The sequence below is a fragment of the Rhinoderma darwinii genome, chromosome 1, assembly GCF_050947455.1.
Source record: "Rhinoderma darwinii isolate aRhiDar2 chromosome 1, aRhiDar2.hap1, whole genome shotgun sequence".
NCBI lineage: Eukaryota > Metazoa > Chordata > Amphibia > Anura > Rhinodermatidae > Rhinoderma > Rhinoderma darwinii.
In genome coordinates, this window is record NC_134687.1 from 648,343,852 (window position 1) to 648,364,927 (window position 21,076).

Genomic DNA, 21,076 nt, shown 5'->3' on the forward strand with positions numbered 1-21,076 from the left:
CACTCCAGGACGGCCTTTACCTTCTGGGGATCCATCTTGAGACCCTGATCTGAGATAATATAGCCCAGGAAGGATAGAGACTTCTTTTCGAACACACACTTCTCCAATTTGGCGTAAAGTCGATTCTCTCTTAGACGGAGCAACACCTGGCGGACATGACTTTGATGAGTTACTGGGTCTGGGGAAAAAATCTGAATGTCATCGAGATACACCACAACACAAACATACAGGAGATCACGAAAAATGTCATTGACAAATTCTTGGAATACTTCGGGAGCGTTACACAGGCCGAAGGGCATGACTAAGTATTCGTAATGCCCATCACGAGTATTAAAGGCAGTCTTCCACTCGTCACCTCGACGAATCCGGATCAGATTATAGGCCCCCCGCAGGTCCAGTTTAGAAAAACATTTTGCCCCCCGTATGTGATCAAACAGTTCAGAAATTAAAGGCAGAGGATACCTGTTCTTCACCGTGATCTGGTTTAGGCCTCGGTAGTTGATGCAAGATCGTAATGATCCATCTTTCTTTTTAACAAAGAAGAACCCTGCTCCGGCCGGGGATGAAGATTTACGAATGAAACCCCTCTCCAGGTTCTCCTTGATGTAAGCCGACATGGACTGGGTCTCTGGCAAGGAGAGAGGATACACTCTACCACGAGGGGGAGACGATTCCGGAACCAGGTCGATTGGGCAGTCATATGCCCGGTGTGGCGGCAAGGTCTCGGCCTCCTTTTTATTGAAGACATCGCCGAACATGGAGAAACAGAGGGGCAAACCTGCCAACGACTGAAGAGGAGCGGGCTGTGGCGACTGGATGTGACTCAGACAGCGGTCAAGACACTTCGGGCCCCACTGGAGAACCTCTCCAGAGTTCCAATCCAAGACGGGGGCGTGCAGACGAAGCCAAGGCAACCCCAGCAGCACGGGGTTGACGGCCTTGGACAGGACGAACAGAGAGATGATCTCAGCATGAAGGGCTCCCACTTGGAGTTTCAACGGCTTGGTTACGGACATAACTGGGTCTGGTAATGGCAGTCCATCCACCGAGGCAACGATCAGCAGCCTTTCAAGCGGGATAGTGGGCAACTTAAGGAGATCCACAAGATCCTGGCAGATGAAGTTGGCTGCAGAGCCGGAGTCCAGATATGCGGAGACCTGATGAGACCTCTCGCCAGCAATGATGGTTACAGGGATAAATAGTTTGGAGGAGAGTTCTTGCTTCAATGTGTTGACGACCAGGGTTGTCTCTCCAACCAAGCCTAGGCGCTGGGGTTTTTTGGCTTGTGAGGGCACAGACGCACGACGTGGCCAGCGAGGCCGCAATATAAGCACAGTCCAGAGGTGCGCCTGCGCTGTTTCTTCTGGACCGATAATTTTAGTCGGTCAACTTGCATCGGAACCTCGGGCAAAGCGATAGAAGCAGGCAAGAGGGGTTGCTGAAAGTTGGGCGCCAGTCTAGGATGCCGGCGCTCCTGACGAACCTCATGGGATCTCTCCCTCAGCCTTATGTCAACCCGAGTGGCAAGCAGAATCAAGTCGTCCAACGTGGGAGGCAGGTCTCGAGCAGCCAGTTCGTCCTTGATCTCGGGCGACAGGCCATGCCAATAGGATGCCACAAATGCCTCATTGTTCCAGGATAGCTCTCCTGCCAGAGTCCGGAACTGAATAGTATACTCGCCCACGGAGTTGTCCTCTTGGCGAAGGTTGAAGATGGCGGTGGCGGCTGATGAGACTCGTCCTGGCTCCTCAAAAACGGTTTGGAATATTCGTGCGAACTCCTGGAAGTCTCGGGTCCCTGACGTTCCCAGATAGGGTTAGCCCATGCCAGGGCCTTGCCGGTCAGGAGGGAGATGATAAATGCGATCTTGGCTCCATCTGACGGAAATGCCCGAGAGTGCAGGGTAAAATGAATGTGGCATTGGTTCAGGAACCCCCGACAAGCACTGGCGTCTCCATCGAACCGAGAGGGCAATGGCAACGAGAACCGAGGGTCCGTACAGGAACTGCCAGGAGGAGCAACAGGAGGGTCGGCTTGAGGAACTTGCATAGAAGCAGGAATGGAGGCAACTAGCGTCCCTAGCTGCTGCGCCATAGAGTCCACGGCCACGAGGAGCTGGTCCTGCCTAGCTCGGAGATCCAGCAGATCCGCCTGCATGGCTTTTGAGGGTGTCAAGCCCTTGAATTGGCCAGCGGGGTCCATGGCCAGAGCGTACTGTCACGGTGCGGGGTGTGGACCCACTGGGCCGTACCGCGTAGCGGGGATGGCAGCTGGCCAAACCGGAAAGTACACAGTTCAATGGTTCAGCGAGAGTACCTGAGGCAATCGTAGGCAGTGGCGAGGCGGACACGTCCAGAACCAGGCAGTGGGAAGTCGTTCGGTGAGGCATAGAAGGGTAGCGTAGACTGTAGCACAGCACGGTAGCTAGCGCAGCACGGCAATAGCACTAGGTAGCACGGAAACAGGATACGGAATACAGGAGCAAGGTACACTGGGAGGCTGGAAGACACTGGGAGACCATAAGCAAGATGAACAACGGGAAAACTAACAACGCTCTGGCAAAGGGCAAGGGGGCAGAGCCCTTTTTATAGCCCAGGGCATCCTGGGCCAGATTGCAGTTTTTGCAAAACGCGCGCACTGGCCCTTTAAGGCCGTGCACGCGCGGGCGCGCGCACCCGCCGGAGACACTCGGAATCCGGAAGAGAGTGCCGGCGCCTGACTGGGGGACGACGCTGCAGGCAGGTAAGCTGTCCATGGCCAAGGCCGTCTGGGTTAACGACCGATCGACGGGCCGTGGCCATAGACGTTACAATTGTCACCTACATGTACGAAAAAGTGTTAAAGGCAAGTATCGGTCATGGGCTGAGCGTACTCCATACTCAGCAGGTGTCAGCTGTGTAATACTCACTTTGATTACGCCAGTTTAACCCCTCAGATGCCGCGCTCAATTGTGACCTGCATAGAAAACTGCAGTAAATCGCAGTAAAAACGCAATGTCTTTATACACCCCAGGAAGACATGGATATTTAAAGGTCTTGTTTTTGTTCGATTCGCTGCACGTGTCGGCTGCATATCACAACTTACACTTTATTGCAACAAGCGGGACAGGAGATAATCCCGTTAGTTTAACCCTAAGGCTGGGTTCACACGACCTATTTTCAGGCGTAAACGAGGCGTATTATGCCTCGATTTACGCCTGATAATAGGGCTCCAATACGTCGGCAAACATCTGCCCATTCATATTTAATGGGTTTGCCGACGTACTGTGCCGACGACCTATAATTTACGCGTCGTCGTTTGACAGCTGTCAAACGACGACGCGTAAAAATACAGCCTCGGCAAAAGAAGTGCAGGGCACTTCTTTGGACGTTTTTGGAGCCGTTTTCTCATAGACTCCAATGAAAACAGCTCCAAAAACGGACATAAAAAACGCCGCCAAAACGCCGCGAAAAACGTGAGTTGCTCAAAAAACGTCTGAAAATCAGGGGCTGTTTTCTCTTGAAAACAGCTCCGTATTTTCAGACGTTTTTGGTCACTACGTGTGAACATACCCTTAGATGCCACAGTCAATAAAAACATTTAAGCTGTTAGAAAGAGGGGGTAGGGGCCCCTTTGATAACACTTCGCCCCCTTTCCCTGTGACTGCGGGGTGCCGATAGTTGTCTAATGAGGTCTTCCATCTTTCTGCTCTTTGGCAGGGCTTAAATAGTAGGCGGTAGAAAACACAGTATACTGTAATACATAAGTATTACAGTATATTCTGCAAATGATCCGACGATCGGCAAATCCCCTATGGAGACTACTAAAAAGAAGTAAAAGACTGAAATTAATTTTTTGAAAAAAAACACTCTTTTTTTTTAAAGAAGTAAAATATGTTAAAAAAAATAAAGATATGAATTTATTATCGCCAAAATCATATTGAACCGCAGAATGAAGATAACACGTTGTTTTTACTGCACGGTGAACACCATCAAAACAAAACCTCCAAAAATTTATTTTTTCCCCATTTCACCCCACAAATAATTTTATTCCAGTTTCCCAGTACATTATTTGGTAGAATAAATGGTGCCGTAAAATCTACAACTCGCCACACAATAATCAAGCCCTCATACATCTATATCGACAGAAAAATAAAAAATGTATGGCCGGGTGGGGAGGAAAAAACGAAAAAAGAAAAAAACTGTAAAATGGCTGCGGCGGGAAGGGGTTAAGACATACCAAAGGTATAACTGGCATTACTACATGGGGCCTTTAACACCTTAATGACCAGTCCAGAAAAGGCCTTAATGACCAGCTAACTTTTTTTCATTTTTGCCTCTCATTGACGTAGGTGTATGATGCCTTGTTTTATGCGGGAGAATTTTTTATTTTGGCGCGGTTTCGGGGTTGAAAAAAAATATTGTACAAGTTACATCATTTATTTTTGCGGCTAAAATATATGAAAAAGTGAAATTCAGTATTCTTTGTTTATTTTTTATCCCGTTCACGTTTCACGCTAAAAACATCTGTCATTTAATTGTTCAGGTTATTACGGTCGTGTAGATACCTAATATGTGTAGGGTTTTATTTTTATGGAATATATGGGCAATAACATTTATTTTAAGTTAAATAAAGCCTTTTGTTTTTAGACATTTTTTAATTTTTATTTTTTGAATCCCATGTCGGGATAACTTTATTTCTGACTTATAAAGTATTAGAATACTCCTGTATGTAATACATTGTTCTGTGTCACTATGACATCATATAGAGTGCCCTAACAGCAGGCAAACTCAACAGACAGCCCTGGGGTCCTTTCTAGGTCCCCAGGGCTGACTGCAGATGGTTCCCGAGTCTATGATCACGTCACTAATCAAATACTGGGAAACCTCTGTAATATACAGGGACCCCCATCATTCATCTATATACCAGCCCACCATCATCCCTGTACGTAACTCCCATTACCCCTGCATATAATCCCCATCATCTGTGTATATAACACTGGGGCGGGCACTGAGGTGAAAAAAATAATTAAATGGGGCGGACATTGAGGGCATCTTGGACCAATAGGATCCCTCAAACTCTGGTATATGACAGAAGTCCAGCGAAATCTGAAAATATGCGCCGAGCCACACAGATCGGAGGTGCAGAGAAATCTCCTCCACTCGCCGTCGGAAGGGGATTAGAGGAGTATGTATTTTATTATTTTTATTAGGCACTATTGGGGATGTATGGAGACATTATACTGTATGGGGGCAGCTATAGGGACATTATGCTGTGTGTGTGCAAATATGAGGCATTATACAGTGTGAGGTGCAGTGTCGGGGGGTATATTATATACAGTAGTATACAGCAGGCTCAGGGGATCTACATACAATGGCTTGGCATGCAAAAGGGGGTCTGGCCTGCAAATTGTTCATTAACCATAATCGAGGTTACGTGTTCAGTTAATCGTGCTTTTGATTTAGGTCAAAATCGCCCCACCCTACCTGGTGCCCCCAAAATATGATGCTAAGCCTAGTGCATGACCGGATTGCTAGAACACCTTGTAGAGAACTTCTATGTGCAGTTACAGCACCCTCAGGTCCTGCACTATGTATAACACATTGTCTGAAGTGTTACTGTAATGTAGAACTAAGGAGGAACCCCACCTTAACAAACCTCCCAATTCACTTTCTAAATCATTATTACTTACCTGTGGTAACACCTCCTGGAATTTCCTCCTCCACTTCACTCTTACACGGTTGATCGTCCCTCACTGGCCCTTCTTCTGCTTCATTCTCTGCTTTATTATTAATCAAATGCGAAGAATCTAACAGATCAATATAAGAAACCGCCAAAATCTATGATTGCAGGACCAAAAAACACCACACCCCCCTATATAGACCTAGTATAGGGCTCAGATTCATCTACCTGATGATTCTCTGGGACATTGTGATTTTCCTCTGGACAGTCCTGGGAATACAGAGGACTGGGACATCTCTCTGGTGGATTTCTCCTACTGGATCCATCTATAGGAAACACACAGTGACTGAATACATGACTACTGTATATCTGTCTATATAGCTCTCTACAATTCTATGTTTACTGATCAGAGCCGAGATTACAATATTGAGGTCCTCACTACCGGTGTCAAGGTCCCTGTGCCTAGACAGGCTTAAAGTTGCCTACCAGAGTAGATGATGGGGTGTCAACGGCTGCCTCTCTTCCTTAGTATATTCCTTGACCTGAGAAAAGATAAGTCCAATCTATGGAGGCCGCACCTCCGGCCTAAATACTTCTAATGTGTATGACCGGCTTAGCACACTGGCAGAGATTAATGACTGGCAGCAACATACACCTGGTACAACTGCCCATCTTCCACACTAAAAGTGAGCAGCATGTCACGGAATATGATTTTCCATCCCCACAAATGTGCACGGATGTGTAGAGTAATGGCCTCCACATCACAGATTTACAGCAGGTGATTACAATGTCTGTCGGGGGCTAATATTAACCCCTTTCAGCATCGATCCTTACATATGCTGCGTGGACATATGCTGCATCGGCCCCATCGGGAACGTCTGTCACACTCTCAGATTTTATGAGCAGGATCACAAAGGAAAAGCTGTCAATCAATCTGTGTGGGTGGGGGCAGCAGGACTCACAGGCGTTCTCTAGTCCTGGCAGCATTTAGAAGGGAACCTGTCAGTAGGTTTGCAGCCACTGAACCCCCAGCATGTCTCTCTGTAGCTGGAGTTTAGTGTTCCAAACCTGCCCACGTCCAAACCCTCAGTTTCAGCAAAAGTAAAAGAACTTACAAGTTGCTGAAAGGAGTCCGGAGGCAATGAGCGCATGCGCATTACAAACATTAAGCAAAGGACGGTACACCTCGCTTCACTGCCCTCATGCAGTGTACTGCTCTTGGCTTTATTTGTACTAAAGGACACTCTTTTATAATCTGTCTGGTGAATGGAGATCTATAGATTTATCAGACATATACAGGAAACGTAAGGCTCTAAAGTGATGCAAAAAGAGCCGAAATTGTGGAGCTCCTACATTACATGTCATTGTACACATGTGTATATGTACTGCACATGAAGCTATTAAGACTTCAACATGGCCGCCAGTCCAGCCTGTGCCCCCAGTAATGCCAAATATATATCTGTCTCTTCTTACCTTGTGATGTGCGCGGCCGGTAGTTCTCCATCATGATCTACTCGTACAGATCCTTGTGTCCTTCTAGATACTCCCACTCCTCCATGGAGAAATAGACAGTGACATCCTGACACCTTATAGGAACCTGACACACACAATGATACAGTCATCACCCAGACACCTCCAGTGCTGTTACTGTAGAATTTCCCAGCATTCCCAGCAGTGTCACCTCTCCAGTCAGCAGCTCAGTCATCTTGTAGATCAGTTCTAAGATCTTCTTCTCATGTATCCGGGAGTGAGGGGGAGGCTCTGTGATGGGGCTCTGACTACTGCTCCATCCTCCTGACTCATGGATGACGGGAGTCGTACAGTCACCCGATGTCTTCTTCACTATTGTGTACTCCTGTGTATGGAGAGAGACACTTAGAGAACTGAACACAGTATTCCCCCCTCAGTAGAAAGAGGGAGATTGTGACCCCGCTGTATAGACCTCTAGTGACCCCACATCTGTAATACTGGAGACCTCACCCACAAAAAGACATTGAGAAAATAGAACGAGGCCAAAACTAAAAAGGAAATAATATTGGGGGGACTAGATGGACCACGTGCTCTCTTCCTGCCGTCATCTTCTATGTTTCTATATAGAGGTCATCCTGATCCTCCTGGTTCCTGGTCATTCTCATTGCTCTACAACATTACTATTGCTGCATTGGTGACATGACACATAACTGACCATATTGGTGGCTGATCTTCAGCTTTTCTGCTGTTGGCTTCTTGACGTCACTGGTCTGGACGCTGTTATACAGGACACTGGATTCTTCCTATTACTTCCTATTATGTATTGTCCCTTCCCTCTGTGTGACTTGTTCTATAATGTAAAAAAGTTTACCTCTCCGCTCAACAGGTAGATGATCTCCAAGGTGAAGTCTAATATTCTTCTGCTCATCTCATTCCTGTCCTCGTCCCTCCTTTGTCGGTCATTCAGGAGAAGGAACGTTGTGGAGGAGAGGATGAGAAAACTGGAGGATCTAGTACTGCAGACGTCTTTATGAAGAAAGGAGAAGATGGAAATCATACAGGGGACAACATCATGTGTGACATACAGAACTTCATTGAGAGAAACATCTTCTCAGAGCCATCACCACATGGAATAAAGGGGTATTCCCAACACGGACATTTCTCCCAGGATATGCCAGAAATGTCTGATAGATGCGGCTCCACCTCTGGCCATGCTCGGCTGTTTCTGGAACTCCTATTCAAGTGAATGGAGAGAGTCGTGGACATGTGTGGTCACCTTCCCATTCATTCTCCATCTGGATGTAGTCATCACCTCACCAGGCGAGTCAGGGGACCCCCGTTCTCCACAAAGAGGTGGGACCCCCATATAGCGGACATTTATGGCATATCTCACAGGTGAGAAGAGTAAAATGAAGACTTTTCCCCCCTAGACAATGAAGACCTGAATCCTGACAACCTGACACATGGCGGATACTGGGAAAACATTGCTGACATCTCACAAGACATGGTGCACACTATGCAGTCAGTGTTTGATATGAACTGTGAGCTTCTGCAGCAGCTGAGGTGACATATATAAAGGGAATATGCAGTGTGATCCCTTGTCACCTAAGTGTTTGGGAGGGGGCTCTTCTATGAGATCATCCTCACCTCCAGATTGTGGCGTAATGATGAGTTGTCAATTCCAATTGTGTACAGTAAAAAAACCTTCAAACTATACATAATAGTTATATATAAATATACTGTATATAAATAATTAATTGTAATAATAAATAATTGTTATCACCCCAAAAATATTGACCGGACATAAATTATCATATTTTACAACTTCTTTCATTGTGTAGTTTAAGGAGCTCAGAAACATTATTGTAAAGTGTCTTCCCATTTGCGGTCAGGACTGGATGACATTATTCGGGATGGTGTAAAGTTATTCCAGAGAAACCCCAACACGAGGACATCGTCTCCCGCAGAGTTTATGTGAGAGTGAAATACGGAGTCAGACTTGTCTTGAAGGTTATTTCCACCGTGGTCATAAAAAGCAGATCCTGGAATTATAACAAAGCTACAAATAGTTCTTCGTCTTGAACAGATAACGGGGTGTCACTAGTAAGACAGATATACAGTAGATTATAACACATCACGTCATTTATCTCATCCGCTCTCTACAATGTCAGGTTCAATATGTCAGTTGTACAACATTATTGTTTCGAATACATATCTATTCATCACTGACGACACTTAGGTAACGTTTGTGTGGAATTTCCAGCACAGCAACGTTACCGAAGTGTCGGCAGTGATGAATAGATATCCCGTTGGTTGGACGCGATGTCTATTAACTCACATGGCACTTCAGTAATGTTAGTGTGTGAGTATGTGGCTGCACATAGTGAACAACACAGGATCACTATGTGCTGAATAAATGAATGGAGAGAAGTGTATGACGCTGATTGTTCACCTCCACTTCGTCGAAAGTAAAACACGCCCAGTTGTCTATTAAGAAAGTCAGTAGCATAAAGCTAAAATAGGTCATAACTCCATCAAAATTTATTGTTTTTCTAAATAACAAACACTGTTGTAATCTACATTACAGTGCCGATCATATTATTTAGAAGATAGGGCACTTATAATGTGGTGACAGAGCCTCTTTAAAGGGAATGTGTCGCTAGAATTTTTTTTTTTTTTTTTAGTTAAACAGTTAGTGTATAAATGATTAAACGTTGTTCTAATTTTTTTAATTTTTTCACGAGTCAGGAAATATTATAAATTAGATTCTAATTTATAACATGTCCCAGTGCTGGTCACTAGATGGAGCACTTCCCAAATTTGCAGCATTGGCATGCGGTAAAGCAACCACATTGCTTTATGCTGCAAATTTGGTGTAAACACACACGCTCTAGTGAGCTCACAGAATCCCCCCTCCCTTATCCTGGCTAGTGCCAGGAGAAAGGAGGGGATTGAATGTTCAAACCTACTACACTGTGTGTCGCCATTTTTTGAGCAAACACACAGTGTAGTAGGTTTTCATACAGTGGTAATCACACACTAAATAACACGAACAAACACAGAAATAACTTACCTGCTCCTGCCGCCGCCGCTCCCTCCGGTCCGTCCGCTCCGTCTGCTCCCTCCGCTCCAAGTGCTTGGATTAATACACAAGTCCGGAAGCCGCGACCAGAAGTAGTAATCTTACTGTCCGGCCGCGACTTCCGGTCCACAAGAAAATGGCGCCGGACATCGCTCGGCCGAAGACCTTCCATTTGGACTGTGTGGGAGCGGCGCATGCGCCGTTCCCACACAGACGGCGTACAGCATAGTGAATGGAACGGGTCCCTTTCGCATTCACTATGGGGCTGTATGTGTCGTATTCCATCACTGTATGTGTCGTAAATCGACACACACAGAGATGGAAAAACAAATGGCAGCCCCCATAGACAAGAAAAAGTTCAAAAATAAAAAAAATGAAAACACAAACACACAAATAAATAAAAACATTTTTAATAAAACACTAAAAGCAAATTGATATAAAAAAAAATTTTTCGCGGCACCCGTCCTTTAATATTAATCACAATGTACTGCGATACATTAGTGTTACAGGTAGGTCTGGGAGATTTTCGATTTGAATCTCGATTTTCTTATTTTTCTGTTTATTTCACAGTAATACCAAGAGATAATTTAATAAAAATAACTTTTTAACATATATAGTATTGCTATAATAATTCTGCATAACTTTACAACTTTTAACCTCTGCAAATACCTTTTTATCCTGGCATCTACAATGGGGTGGAAGGGGTGTGATCTACATTGGGGCGTGGGGGTGTGATCTGCAAGGGGGGGGTGGTGGTGCGATCTGCAAGGGGGTGGTATCTACAGGGCAGTATGACTATATACTAGGAGTCTCTGCCCCCCCATAAAACTGCTGTTCTGTAGTGTATCATTTTGGTCAGTACAGATCAGCAGTTCCGTGGGGAAGCAGGGACAGAACGGGGAGCAGCTTGTCAGATGGGGCAGACCAGGCAGATGACGAGGTGGAGCTTCCTCCTGCAGCCCAGCGGCAATAAAGAATCGATTCAATGATTCTGTTAGAAAACAGAATCGTCCAGAGCCATTGAGGGCAAACTAATCAAACTAATTTGATTAATCGCCCAGCCCTAATTACAGTGTATTGTACCAGCGATCTAATAATCTAATCATCCCCAGGGGAGTAATAAGATGTTTAGAAATTAGTAAAAGTGTTTAGTTATGTACAAAGTACAGTAAAAAAATGGTGTATTGGTTAGCCAATAAACGTATCATACCTACAATACTGTTGTCTTTTTTGACACAAAAGTATTTAACATGGCATATAGTTGTGTACAAAAAATATAATATTTTTCAAATAAAACCTTTTCCCATTTTTTCTCTAAAATAACGTGAAGAACAAAATGATTGGTCAGCGTCATACACTTCTTTTTACAATGCCCACTTGGTCAAAAGTAAAAAAAAACGCCCAGTTGGGCATTAAGAAACTAATTAGCATAAATCTAAAATTCTTCATAATTTGATCAAAAATAATCGTTTTTTAAAATAAAAACCACTGTTGTTATCTACATTACAGCACCAATCAGATTATGTAGGAGACAGGACACTTATAAACTGGTAACAGAGCCTCTTTAACCCCTTAACAACGTGGCCATTTTTTTTACTTTTGACCAAGTAGGCATTGTAAAGAGAAGTGTATGACGCTGACCAATCAACGTCATACACTTCTCATCGTTCCAGCCCAGCTTCTTTCACAGCACACGCAGCGTGATCTCACGATATCACTTACTCACACATTAACTTTACTGAAGTGTCTTGAGAGTGTATAGACATTGCCTCCAGCCAGGATGCGATGTCTATTCACGCTCCCGACATTTTGGTAAAGTTTTGCATAGCGTGATCTCGCGGTCCCTTCATCAGGTTTGTTGTACATGTTTGCTTGTTTATAGTTCTTGGTTATATAATGGAAAAGACAGGGAAAGACCGGTGTAGAGGCATTGTTTCACATATTTTGAAAAAGTATGGGAAGGGAGGAGGGAGGGGGAACACTTATGGTATACAAACTAGTGATTAAAAACGGCAGATTTTGTTTCCACATGTTTCAATAGAACGAAATTTGATAGAGCAGTAAATATTTGAACAAATAAATACTCAAATGGAATAAATAATGGATTGGCAACTGTCATAAAAACACATTTTGTCATGTTAGTTGTCTTATTTCATATTTTTTGGCAGTAAAAGTCATGTTTTTTGTTTCCTATTGTTTGAACATAATGAAGTATATTTAAAAATTTATACTTTGTGATTTAAAAGAAAAAATAATAAATAATTGGTAAACATTGAGATAGCAGTTCATATGCATAAAGTAGTGAATTGTCATAGACACTTTATATATATTGTAGGGTATGAGGATTGACATCAAATATCATAAGAATATGTTTATATTGTAGCATATTGGTGATATCCCATATTTTGCTAGTGTCGGCACCTAAATTAATAATGAATTGTTGGCTGTCAAAAGAACCCCTTTACATTATGAGATTTTTAGCAATGTCTTATTTTTTGACAGTAAGAAACACATACTTCGTTCCTAATGGTTAGAAGGAAACGAAATACAATGAAAATTGTTGTGTATTCCGTGTTTTTATTAACAATATTAAAGTAAAATAAATTCTAAAAATTTAATTTGCAGGTTTTACCAATGTCTTATTTTGACAAAATAAAACCCGCATATTTCGTTCCTCATAGTTAGAATGAAACTAAATATAGTAAAAATTGTGTATTCCGCTGTTTCAAAATGAAATGATAAAATATTATGATTGTAAAGTAAAATATCAACAAAGATATGTGTGTCTTTGTGAGATATGAACAAATTCTGAGACTAGTGCATCTATTATGTTTTTTTCTCTTTCAGTCAAGTGTCAAAAAATAGTGGTAAAATAGTTACATCTATACGGTATCAGCATTCATGTATATATTTGGTTTTAATGGGGTAGAGGATAAATATGTTGTAAAGATATTTCTACCTGCCATGCCTCATAGAATAAATATATGTAGGACCCCTCTTGCGGTTGGGTAGATGGATAGAATGAAGTGTCACAGTAAGGATATATATCCGTTCCATCTGTTTAAAATGCAAACGGACTGAATGGGGATGACAGTACCAGAGTGACAGTCTAGTTATCCATCATGGTTGGTATTTTCGATGGACTCATTTAGTCTATCTGTGGTCAAGCTGTGGTATTTGTAGATCCAGTAGGCCTCCCTGTTCTTCAGTTTGGAGAATCTATTATTAGCATTGATGGGAATCTGTTCTAGAGGTATAATGGTTGTCTTAAAGGCTCCATTGTGCTGCTGGTTTAGGTGCCTAGATACACCATGTTTAAGAAGATTATTATGGGTATTAGATCTATGTTTATTCACTCGAGTTCTCAGCGGTGGTTTGGTTCTACCTATGTATTGGAGGCCACATGTGCACTCTAACAGATAGACTACATAGTTAGAAGCACAGTTCAAAAATTGTTTTATGGGAAACGTTTCAATATTTGTAATATTGCATGTGGAAGATGTTTTCCTATGGCTTATGTTGTCACAGCACTGACATCTTGTATTGTTACATCTGTAGGAGCCAACTTTTTGGGGAGGAAGCTGATGGAGGGTATTTGTCTTTTTTCTTCCTTTAATCTGCTTGGTTCAATGATATTCTTAACCCCTTCCCGCACCTTGATGTTAATGCACGTCAATGTGTGCAGTTCATTCACGCACCTTGACGTGCAGTAACGTCTGCACTTTAAAAGTTAGCCGCCGCGCTGCGCAACACCGCAGCGGCGGTTAACTTCACAGTCAGTCTGACCCGATGTCCAGGCAGACTACAAGGGACGAATAAAAACGGTCCCTTGCTCCAGATCGCTCTGATTGGTTAGTCTGTTCAGACTTTCCAATAAGAGCTTAGGATCTTAGAAGAACGACGTCACAGGCTCCGATTTCCTGTTGGAGTCAGGAAGTTCAGGAGATAGGCGCCTGTGGACGTCGTGTGAAGAAGTTTAAAAAAAAGCCCAAAAACAACCAATAAACCCCTTGATCACAGCCTTTAACTGTGATCACCCCCTCCCTTCCCCTCCCAGTCTATAAGGGAGATTTTTTTCTGTTCTTTTTAAAAAAACAAAAAACATAAAACTCAAAAAAAAAAAAAGTTTAGTGAGTGTTAGTGAGAGTTAGTCAGCGTTAGTGAGCGTTAGTGAGTGTTAGTGAGTGTTAGTCAGCATCAATTTAGTCGGTGTAAGACCGTCTGTTAGTCAGCGTCAGACCGTCTTGTTTGTCAATTAATCAGCGTCAGTTAGTCATCGTCTTTTTGTCAGTGTAGTTTAGTCACCGTTAGCCAGTTTTAGTGTCAGAAAACAAATTTTTTTTTGCGTACGTTAGTGTTAGATCAGTGCATCAGTCAATCAGCGTCAGTTAGCATCAGTCAGTGTGTGTGATTGTCAGTCAGCGTCGTCTTTTTGTCAGTGTACTTTAGTCAGTGTTAGTCAGCGTAAATTTAGTCAGTCAGTCAGCGTCAGTTAGTCAGTCAGTCGTCAGCGTCAGTTAGTCAGTCTTTTTGTCCATGTTAGTGAGAGTTTTAGTGTCATAAAATAAAAAATAAAAAAATATATATATTAGTGTACATTAGTGTTAGTATTTAGTGTTTTATGTAAAAAAAAAAGACAAAAAAAGTTATATTATACATTTGTTGTATATAGCACTTTAGTATACAAGTCCACATATACACTTTAGTAAAAATAATAAAAATGGCCCGCAAAATCTTTAGTGCAGAGGAGGCGTATGAGATGCTCGCATCAGACACCGATACTGAGAGTGATCCTGGGTCTGCATTTGTGCTGTCCTCCTCCTCAAGCGACACCGAAGAACCTCCTCGCTGTCGCAGGAGGGTTAGTGTTCAGGTTACACCTGCACCTGAACCCAATTGGTTGCCGCCAACCTCCTATACCCCCCAAGTACCGGACTTTACTGCTGCTGCAGGGGTCCAAGTCCAGACATCAGGACTGTCCGAAATGGAGTTTTTCCAGCTCTTTTTTTCGGACAGCGTTGTGGAAAATATTGTTGAGCAAACTAATCTCTGTGCTCAACTATTCATTGCTGTCAACCCTGGTAGTTTTTATGCCTGGCCATACAGGTGGCATCCCACCGACAAAGCAGAAATGCTTCAGTACTGGGGATTGGTCCTAAACATGGGCCTAACGAAGAAGCCATCGGTGAGGGCCTATTGGTCCACCGATATTCTGTACCACTGCCCCTTATACCGCACCACAATGCCCAGGGCTCGTTTTGAGGCAATCCAAAAATTCTTGCATTTTAGGCCGGATTTACACGAGCGTGTGCGTTTTGCGCGCGCAAAAAACGCTGCGTTTTGCGCGCGCAAAAGGAATTTGACAGCTCCGTGTGTCATCCGTGTATGATGCGCGGCTGCGTGATTTTCACGCAGCCGCCATCATAGAGATGAGGTAGTCGACGCCCGTCACTGTCCAAGGTGCTGAAAGAGCTAACTGATCGGCAGTAACTCTTTCAGCACCCTCATCAGTGAATGCCGATCACAATATACACCAACCTGTGAATAAAAAAAGACATTCAAACTTACCATGAACTGCCTGCTTCCTCCAGTCCGGTCTCCCGGCCGTTGCCTTGGTGACGCGTCCCTCTCTTGTCATCCGGCCCCACCTCCCAGGATGACGCGGCAGGCCATGAGACCGCTGCAGCCTGTGATTGGCTGCAGCCTGTGCTTGGCCTGTGATTGGCTGCAGCTGTCACTTGGCCTGAATTGTCATCCCGGGAGGTCGGACTGGAGGAAGGAGCCGGGACTTATCGGTAAGTCCGAACTTCTGTTTTTTTTTACACGTATATGTATATTGTGATCGAAAGTCACTGTCCATGGTGCTGAAACAGTTTAAGTCTTTCAGCACCGTGGGCAGTGACTGTCTCCTGACGTCGCGTACCCGAACATTTTTTGCCGGGTTCGGTCAAAACGTGCGCTCATCTCTAATTTGACACTCCGTTTGGATGTTTGTAACCAGAAAAGCACGTGGTGCTTTTCTGTTTACATTCATCCTTTTGACAGCTCTTGCGTGATTTTCGCGCATGCAACGCAGGACCTTCCGTGTGGCATGCGTTGTTTTCACGCACCCATTGAAGTCAATGGGTGCGTGTTGCGTGAAAAACGCAAGAATATAGAACATGTCGTGAGTTTTACGCAACGCACTCACGCAGCGCAAAATTCACGCATCGTCTAAACAGCCCCATAGACTATTATAGGTGCGTACGACACGCGTGAAAAGCACGCGCGTCGCACGCGCGTATAATACGCTCGTGTAAATGAGGCCTTAATGATAATTCCCAGTGCACCCCCCAGAATGACCCAAATTTCGATCGACTCTATAAAATTAGACCCCTTATTTCCCATTTGGCCCAAACATTTGCATCATCCTATACCCCATCAAGAGAAATTGCCATTGACGAGTCCCTGGTGCATTTCAAAGGAAGGGTGAAGTTCAGGCAGTATTTGCCCAACAAACGTGCCAGGTATGGCATCAAGATCTATAAGTTGTGTGAGTCGGAGTCGGGCTACACACATACTTTTAGAATATATGAGGTAAGGGACAGTCAGATTGAGCCCCCAAACTGCCCACCTGTCCTGACCACAACTGGGAAGATTGTCTGGGACCTCCTGCACCCACTGTTTAATCAGGGGTACCACTTGTATATAGACAACTGGTATACAAGTGTACCCCTGTTCAAATGCCTGGCAGAGCAAAAAACAGTGGCGTGTGGGACGGTCCGCAAAAACCAGAGACAGCTCCCAAAAACCCTTCTCAGTAAACCCCTGCATCGTGGGGAGAGCAGGGCACTCCATAGTGAAGGGGTCCTTTTTTAAAAATTCAGGGACAAGAAGGATGTCCTAATGCTAACATCCATTCATGACGCCACCTGCTCCCTGGTCCCTGTGCGTGGTGCAACACCCACCACCACGTCACGGCCTGTCTGCATCCAGGCCTATAACAAATACATGGGGGGGAGTGGACCTTTCTGACCAGATGCTCAAGCCGTACAATGCCATGCGGAAATCAAAAATTTGATACAAAAAATTGGCGGTGCACTTTGTCCAAATGGCATTGTACAACTCCTTTGTAATATACAGGAGCACTGGTCAGGAGGGGACATACTTGGAGTACAAGGAGAAGGTAATTAAATCCCTTCTCTTTGGGAATGTGGCAGAGGTAGGGGAAAGTTCTACCTCTGCAAGCAGTGATGTCCCCAGGATAGTTCCAGGACAGCACTTTCCTGGTGAAGTGCCGTCCACAGAAAAAAAAAAGCGCCCCCAGAAAAGGTGTCATGTCTGTGCCAAAAGAGGCATAAGAAGAGACACGACATACCAGTGTAACACCTGTCCCACCCACCCTGGACTGTGTATCAAGGAGTGCTTCCAAATATATCACACCTCTCTGGAGTTCTAAATTAAATTTGTATCTGCCCCTTTCAATTATAATTATCGTCCCTTTCATTTAAAATTACAGCGCCTTACCATAACCATTTCACCATTTAAAAGTTGAACATCCCCTCTATAACAAAACTAAAAATACCCATTATACCCCTAGATGAATACCTAGGATTTGTAATACCGTGTAGTATCTGCACAAATTTTTAGGCCAATGCAAACATGACATGTGCCCAAAAATCATCCAAGTAAAATAAGGCCTCAAAATCCTTGTGGTGTTCCAATACTTTCTGGCCCTGCCATATGTCCAGCAACAGCAGATTAGGGCCAAGTTGGGGGTATTTCTAAACTCGAAATAGCCTGATAAATGTTGAGGTGCTTTTCTTCACTTGCATGCTCTGTGTCTGAAAAATCTGTCCTATAAATGAAGCATTTGTGAAAAAAATGTGAAAATGTTCTTTTTCACACCACATTTCCACAAGATTCTGCAAAAAAACTGTGCGGTCAAAAAAGTGATGACACCCCTAGATAAATTCCTTGAGAGGTGTAGTATTCAAAATTGGGTCATTTCTGAGTGTTTTCCATCATTATGGGGGCTCAGAGTCTCTTCAAAGATCAAATGGAGCCGTTGAACCAATCAGGCAAAACTTGGGCCCTGAAAATCAAAGGCTGCTCCTTGAATTCCAGGCACTGCCATGTGCCCACGCAACATATTTGGACCACTTTGGGGGTATCTCTAAACTCTGTACAAATGGGCCAATAAATATTGAGGTGTTTTTCTTCACTTGTATGCTCTGAACAATCTGTCCTATAAATGAAACATTGGTGAAAAAATTGAAAATAGTTTTTTTCACGCCAGATTTCGACAAGATTCTGCAAAAAAAATGTGTGGTCAAAAATGTGATCGCACACCGAGAAAAATTCTTAGAGGGGTGTAGTTATCAAAATGAGGCCATTTATGGGGGTTTCCCATCATTATGGGGGCTCAGAGTCTCATGCAAAACTTGAGTCCTGAAAAACTAAGGCTTCTGCTTCACTTCCCTGCACTGCCATGTGTCCACACAACATATTTGGACCACTTTGGGGGTATCTCTGAACTCGGTACAAATGGGCCAATAAATGTTAAGGTGCTTTTCTTCACTTGCATGCTCTGTGTCTGAAAACTCTGTCCTATGAATGAAGCAGTTGTGAAAAAAAATGTAAATGTTCTTTTTCACGTCAGATATCCACAAGATTCTGCAAAAAATTATGTGGTTAAAAAATTGATCACACCTCTAGAAAAAATCACTGGAGGGGTCCAGTTTCCAAAATGGGGTCACTTTTGGGGGGCTTCCACTGTTTTGGTCCCTCCAGGGCATTGCAAATGCGACATGGCACTGAAAACTATTCCATTCCCGTGCTCCAAAATCCAAATGACGCTCTTTCTCTTCTGAGCCCTGCTGTGGGTCCAAACAGCAGTGTATTACCACATATGTGGTATTGCCTTAATCGGGAGAAATTGCTTTACAAATGTAGTGGTTCTTTTCCTCCTTTATTCCTTGTAAAAAATTAAAATTTCTATGTTTTTCCAGAAAAAAAGTAGATTTTCATATTCACACACTAATTCAAATAAATTTTGTAAAAAAAAAGATGTCTACACTGATTTACCTTTATACGATGGTTTTGAAATGTCTGTATATGATGTGACATCAAATTCTTAATAAAGACAAATTTAAAGAAAAATGCTAACTATACCCCTAAAAATATTCCTTGAGGGGTCCAGTTTCCAAAATGGGGTCACTTTTGGGGGGTTTCCACTGTTTTGGTCGCTCCACGGCATTGCAAATGCGACATGGCACTGAAAACTATTCCAGCAAAATCCGTGCTCCAAAATCCAAATGACGCTCCTTCTCTTCTGAGCCTTGCTGTGGGTCCAAACAGCAGTGTATTACCACATATGTGGTATTGCCGTAATCGGGAGAAATTGCTTTACAAATGTTATAGTGCTTTTTCTCCTTTATTTCTTGTAAACATTTAAAATCTCTATGTTTTTCCAGAAAAAAAGTAGATTTTTATATTCACACACTAGTTCAAATAAATTTTTCAAAACAACTGTGGGGTCAAAATGCTAACTATACCCCTAGAAGGATTCCTTGAGGAGTCCAGTTTCCAAAATGTGGTCACTTTTGGGGGGTTTCCACTGTTTTGGTCGCTCCAGGGCATTGCAAACTCGACATGGCACTGAAAACGATTCCAGCAAAATCCGTGCTCCAAAATCCAAATGACGCTCCTTCTCTTCTGAGCCTTGCTGTGGGTCCAAACAGCAGTGTATTACCACATATGTGGTATTGTCGTAATTGGGAGAAATTTCTTTACCAATGTAATGTGCTTTTTCTCCTTTATTCCTTGTAAAAATTTAAAATTTCTATGTTTTTCCAGAAAAAAAGTAAATTTTCATATTCACACACTAATTCAAATAAATTTTGCAAAACAACTGTGCGGTCAAAATGCTAACTATACCCCTAGAAAGATTCCTTGAGGCGTGCAGTTTCCAAAATGGGGTCACTTTTTCTCTGTTTTTACTGTATCGGCAGCACAAAAACTCTTCAAACCTGACATGGTGCCTAAAATATATTCTAAAAAAAGGAGGCCCCAAAATCCCCTAGGTGTTCCTTAGCTTCTGAGGCCTGTGCTTCAGGCCGTTAGCACACTTCAGCCACATGTGGGATATTTCTAAAAAGTGCAGAATCTGGGCAATAAATATTCAGTTGCATTTCTTGGAAAAAAACCTTCTGTGTTACAGAAAAAAATGGATTACATCTGAATTTTGGCAAAAAAAATGAAATTTGTAAATTTCACCTACTTTGCTTTAATTCCTGTGAAACGTCTAAAGGTTTAAAACACTTTCTGAATGCTGTTTTGAATACTTTGAGGGGTGCAGTTTTCAAAATGGGGTGATTTATGGGGACTTTCTAATATATAGGGCCCTCAAAGCCACTTCAAAACTGAACTGGTCCCTGAAAAAATTGGCTTTTGAAATTTTCTTGAAAATACGAGAAATCGCTGCTAAAGTTCTAAGCCTTGTAACGTCCTAAAAAAATAAAAGAATGTTCCAAAAATGATGCAAATATAAAGTAGACATATGGGAAATATAAACTAGTAAGTATTTTGTGTGGTAATACTATCTGTCTTCCAAGCAGATAGATTTAAATTTGGAAAAATGTTAATTTTTGCAAATTTTCTCTAAATTTTGATGTTTTTCACAAATAAATATTGAATTTATCGACCAAATTTTTTCACTAACATAAAGTACAATATGTCACGAGAAAATAATCTCAGAATCGCTTGGATAGGTAAAAGCATTCCGGAGTTATTACCACATAAAGTGACACATGTCAGATTTGAAAAATCGGCTTCGTCCTGAAGGCCAAAACAGGCTCAGTCCTGAAGGGGTTAATGCTACGT

At 43.1% G+C, this 21,076-nt stretch overlaps 1 protein-coding gene across 1 annotated transcript in view; it reads right to left on the bottom strand.

Moving 5' to 3' along the window:
* Nucleotides 1-7,140: 7,140 nt before the first annotated feature.
* LOC142698052 (oocyte zinc finger protein XlCOF7.1-like) overlaps nucleotides 7,141-21,076 on the bottom strand; it is a 56,413-nt gene continuing 42,477 nt past the window's right edge. The window contains exons 2-4 of the mRNA XM_075847783.1: nucleotides 8,003-8,157; nucleotides 7,343-7,516; nucleotides 7,141-7,258 (exon numbers count right to left, since the gene is read on the bottom strand). Coding sequence (XP_075703898.1) covers nucleotides 7,172-7,258; nucleotides 7,343-7,516; nucleotides 8,003-8,157 — 416 coding nt within the window. The 3' untranslated portion in view covers nucleotides 7,141-7,171. The remainder of the gene's footprint in view (nucleotides 7,259-7,342; nucleotides 7,517-8,002; nucleotides 8,158-21,076) is intronic.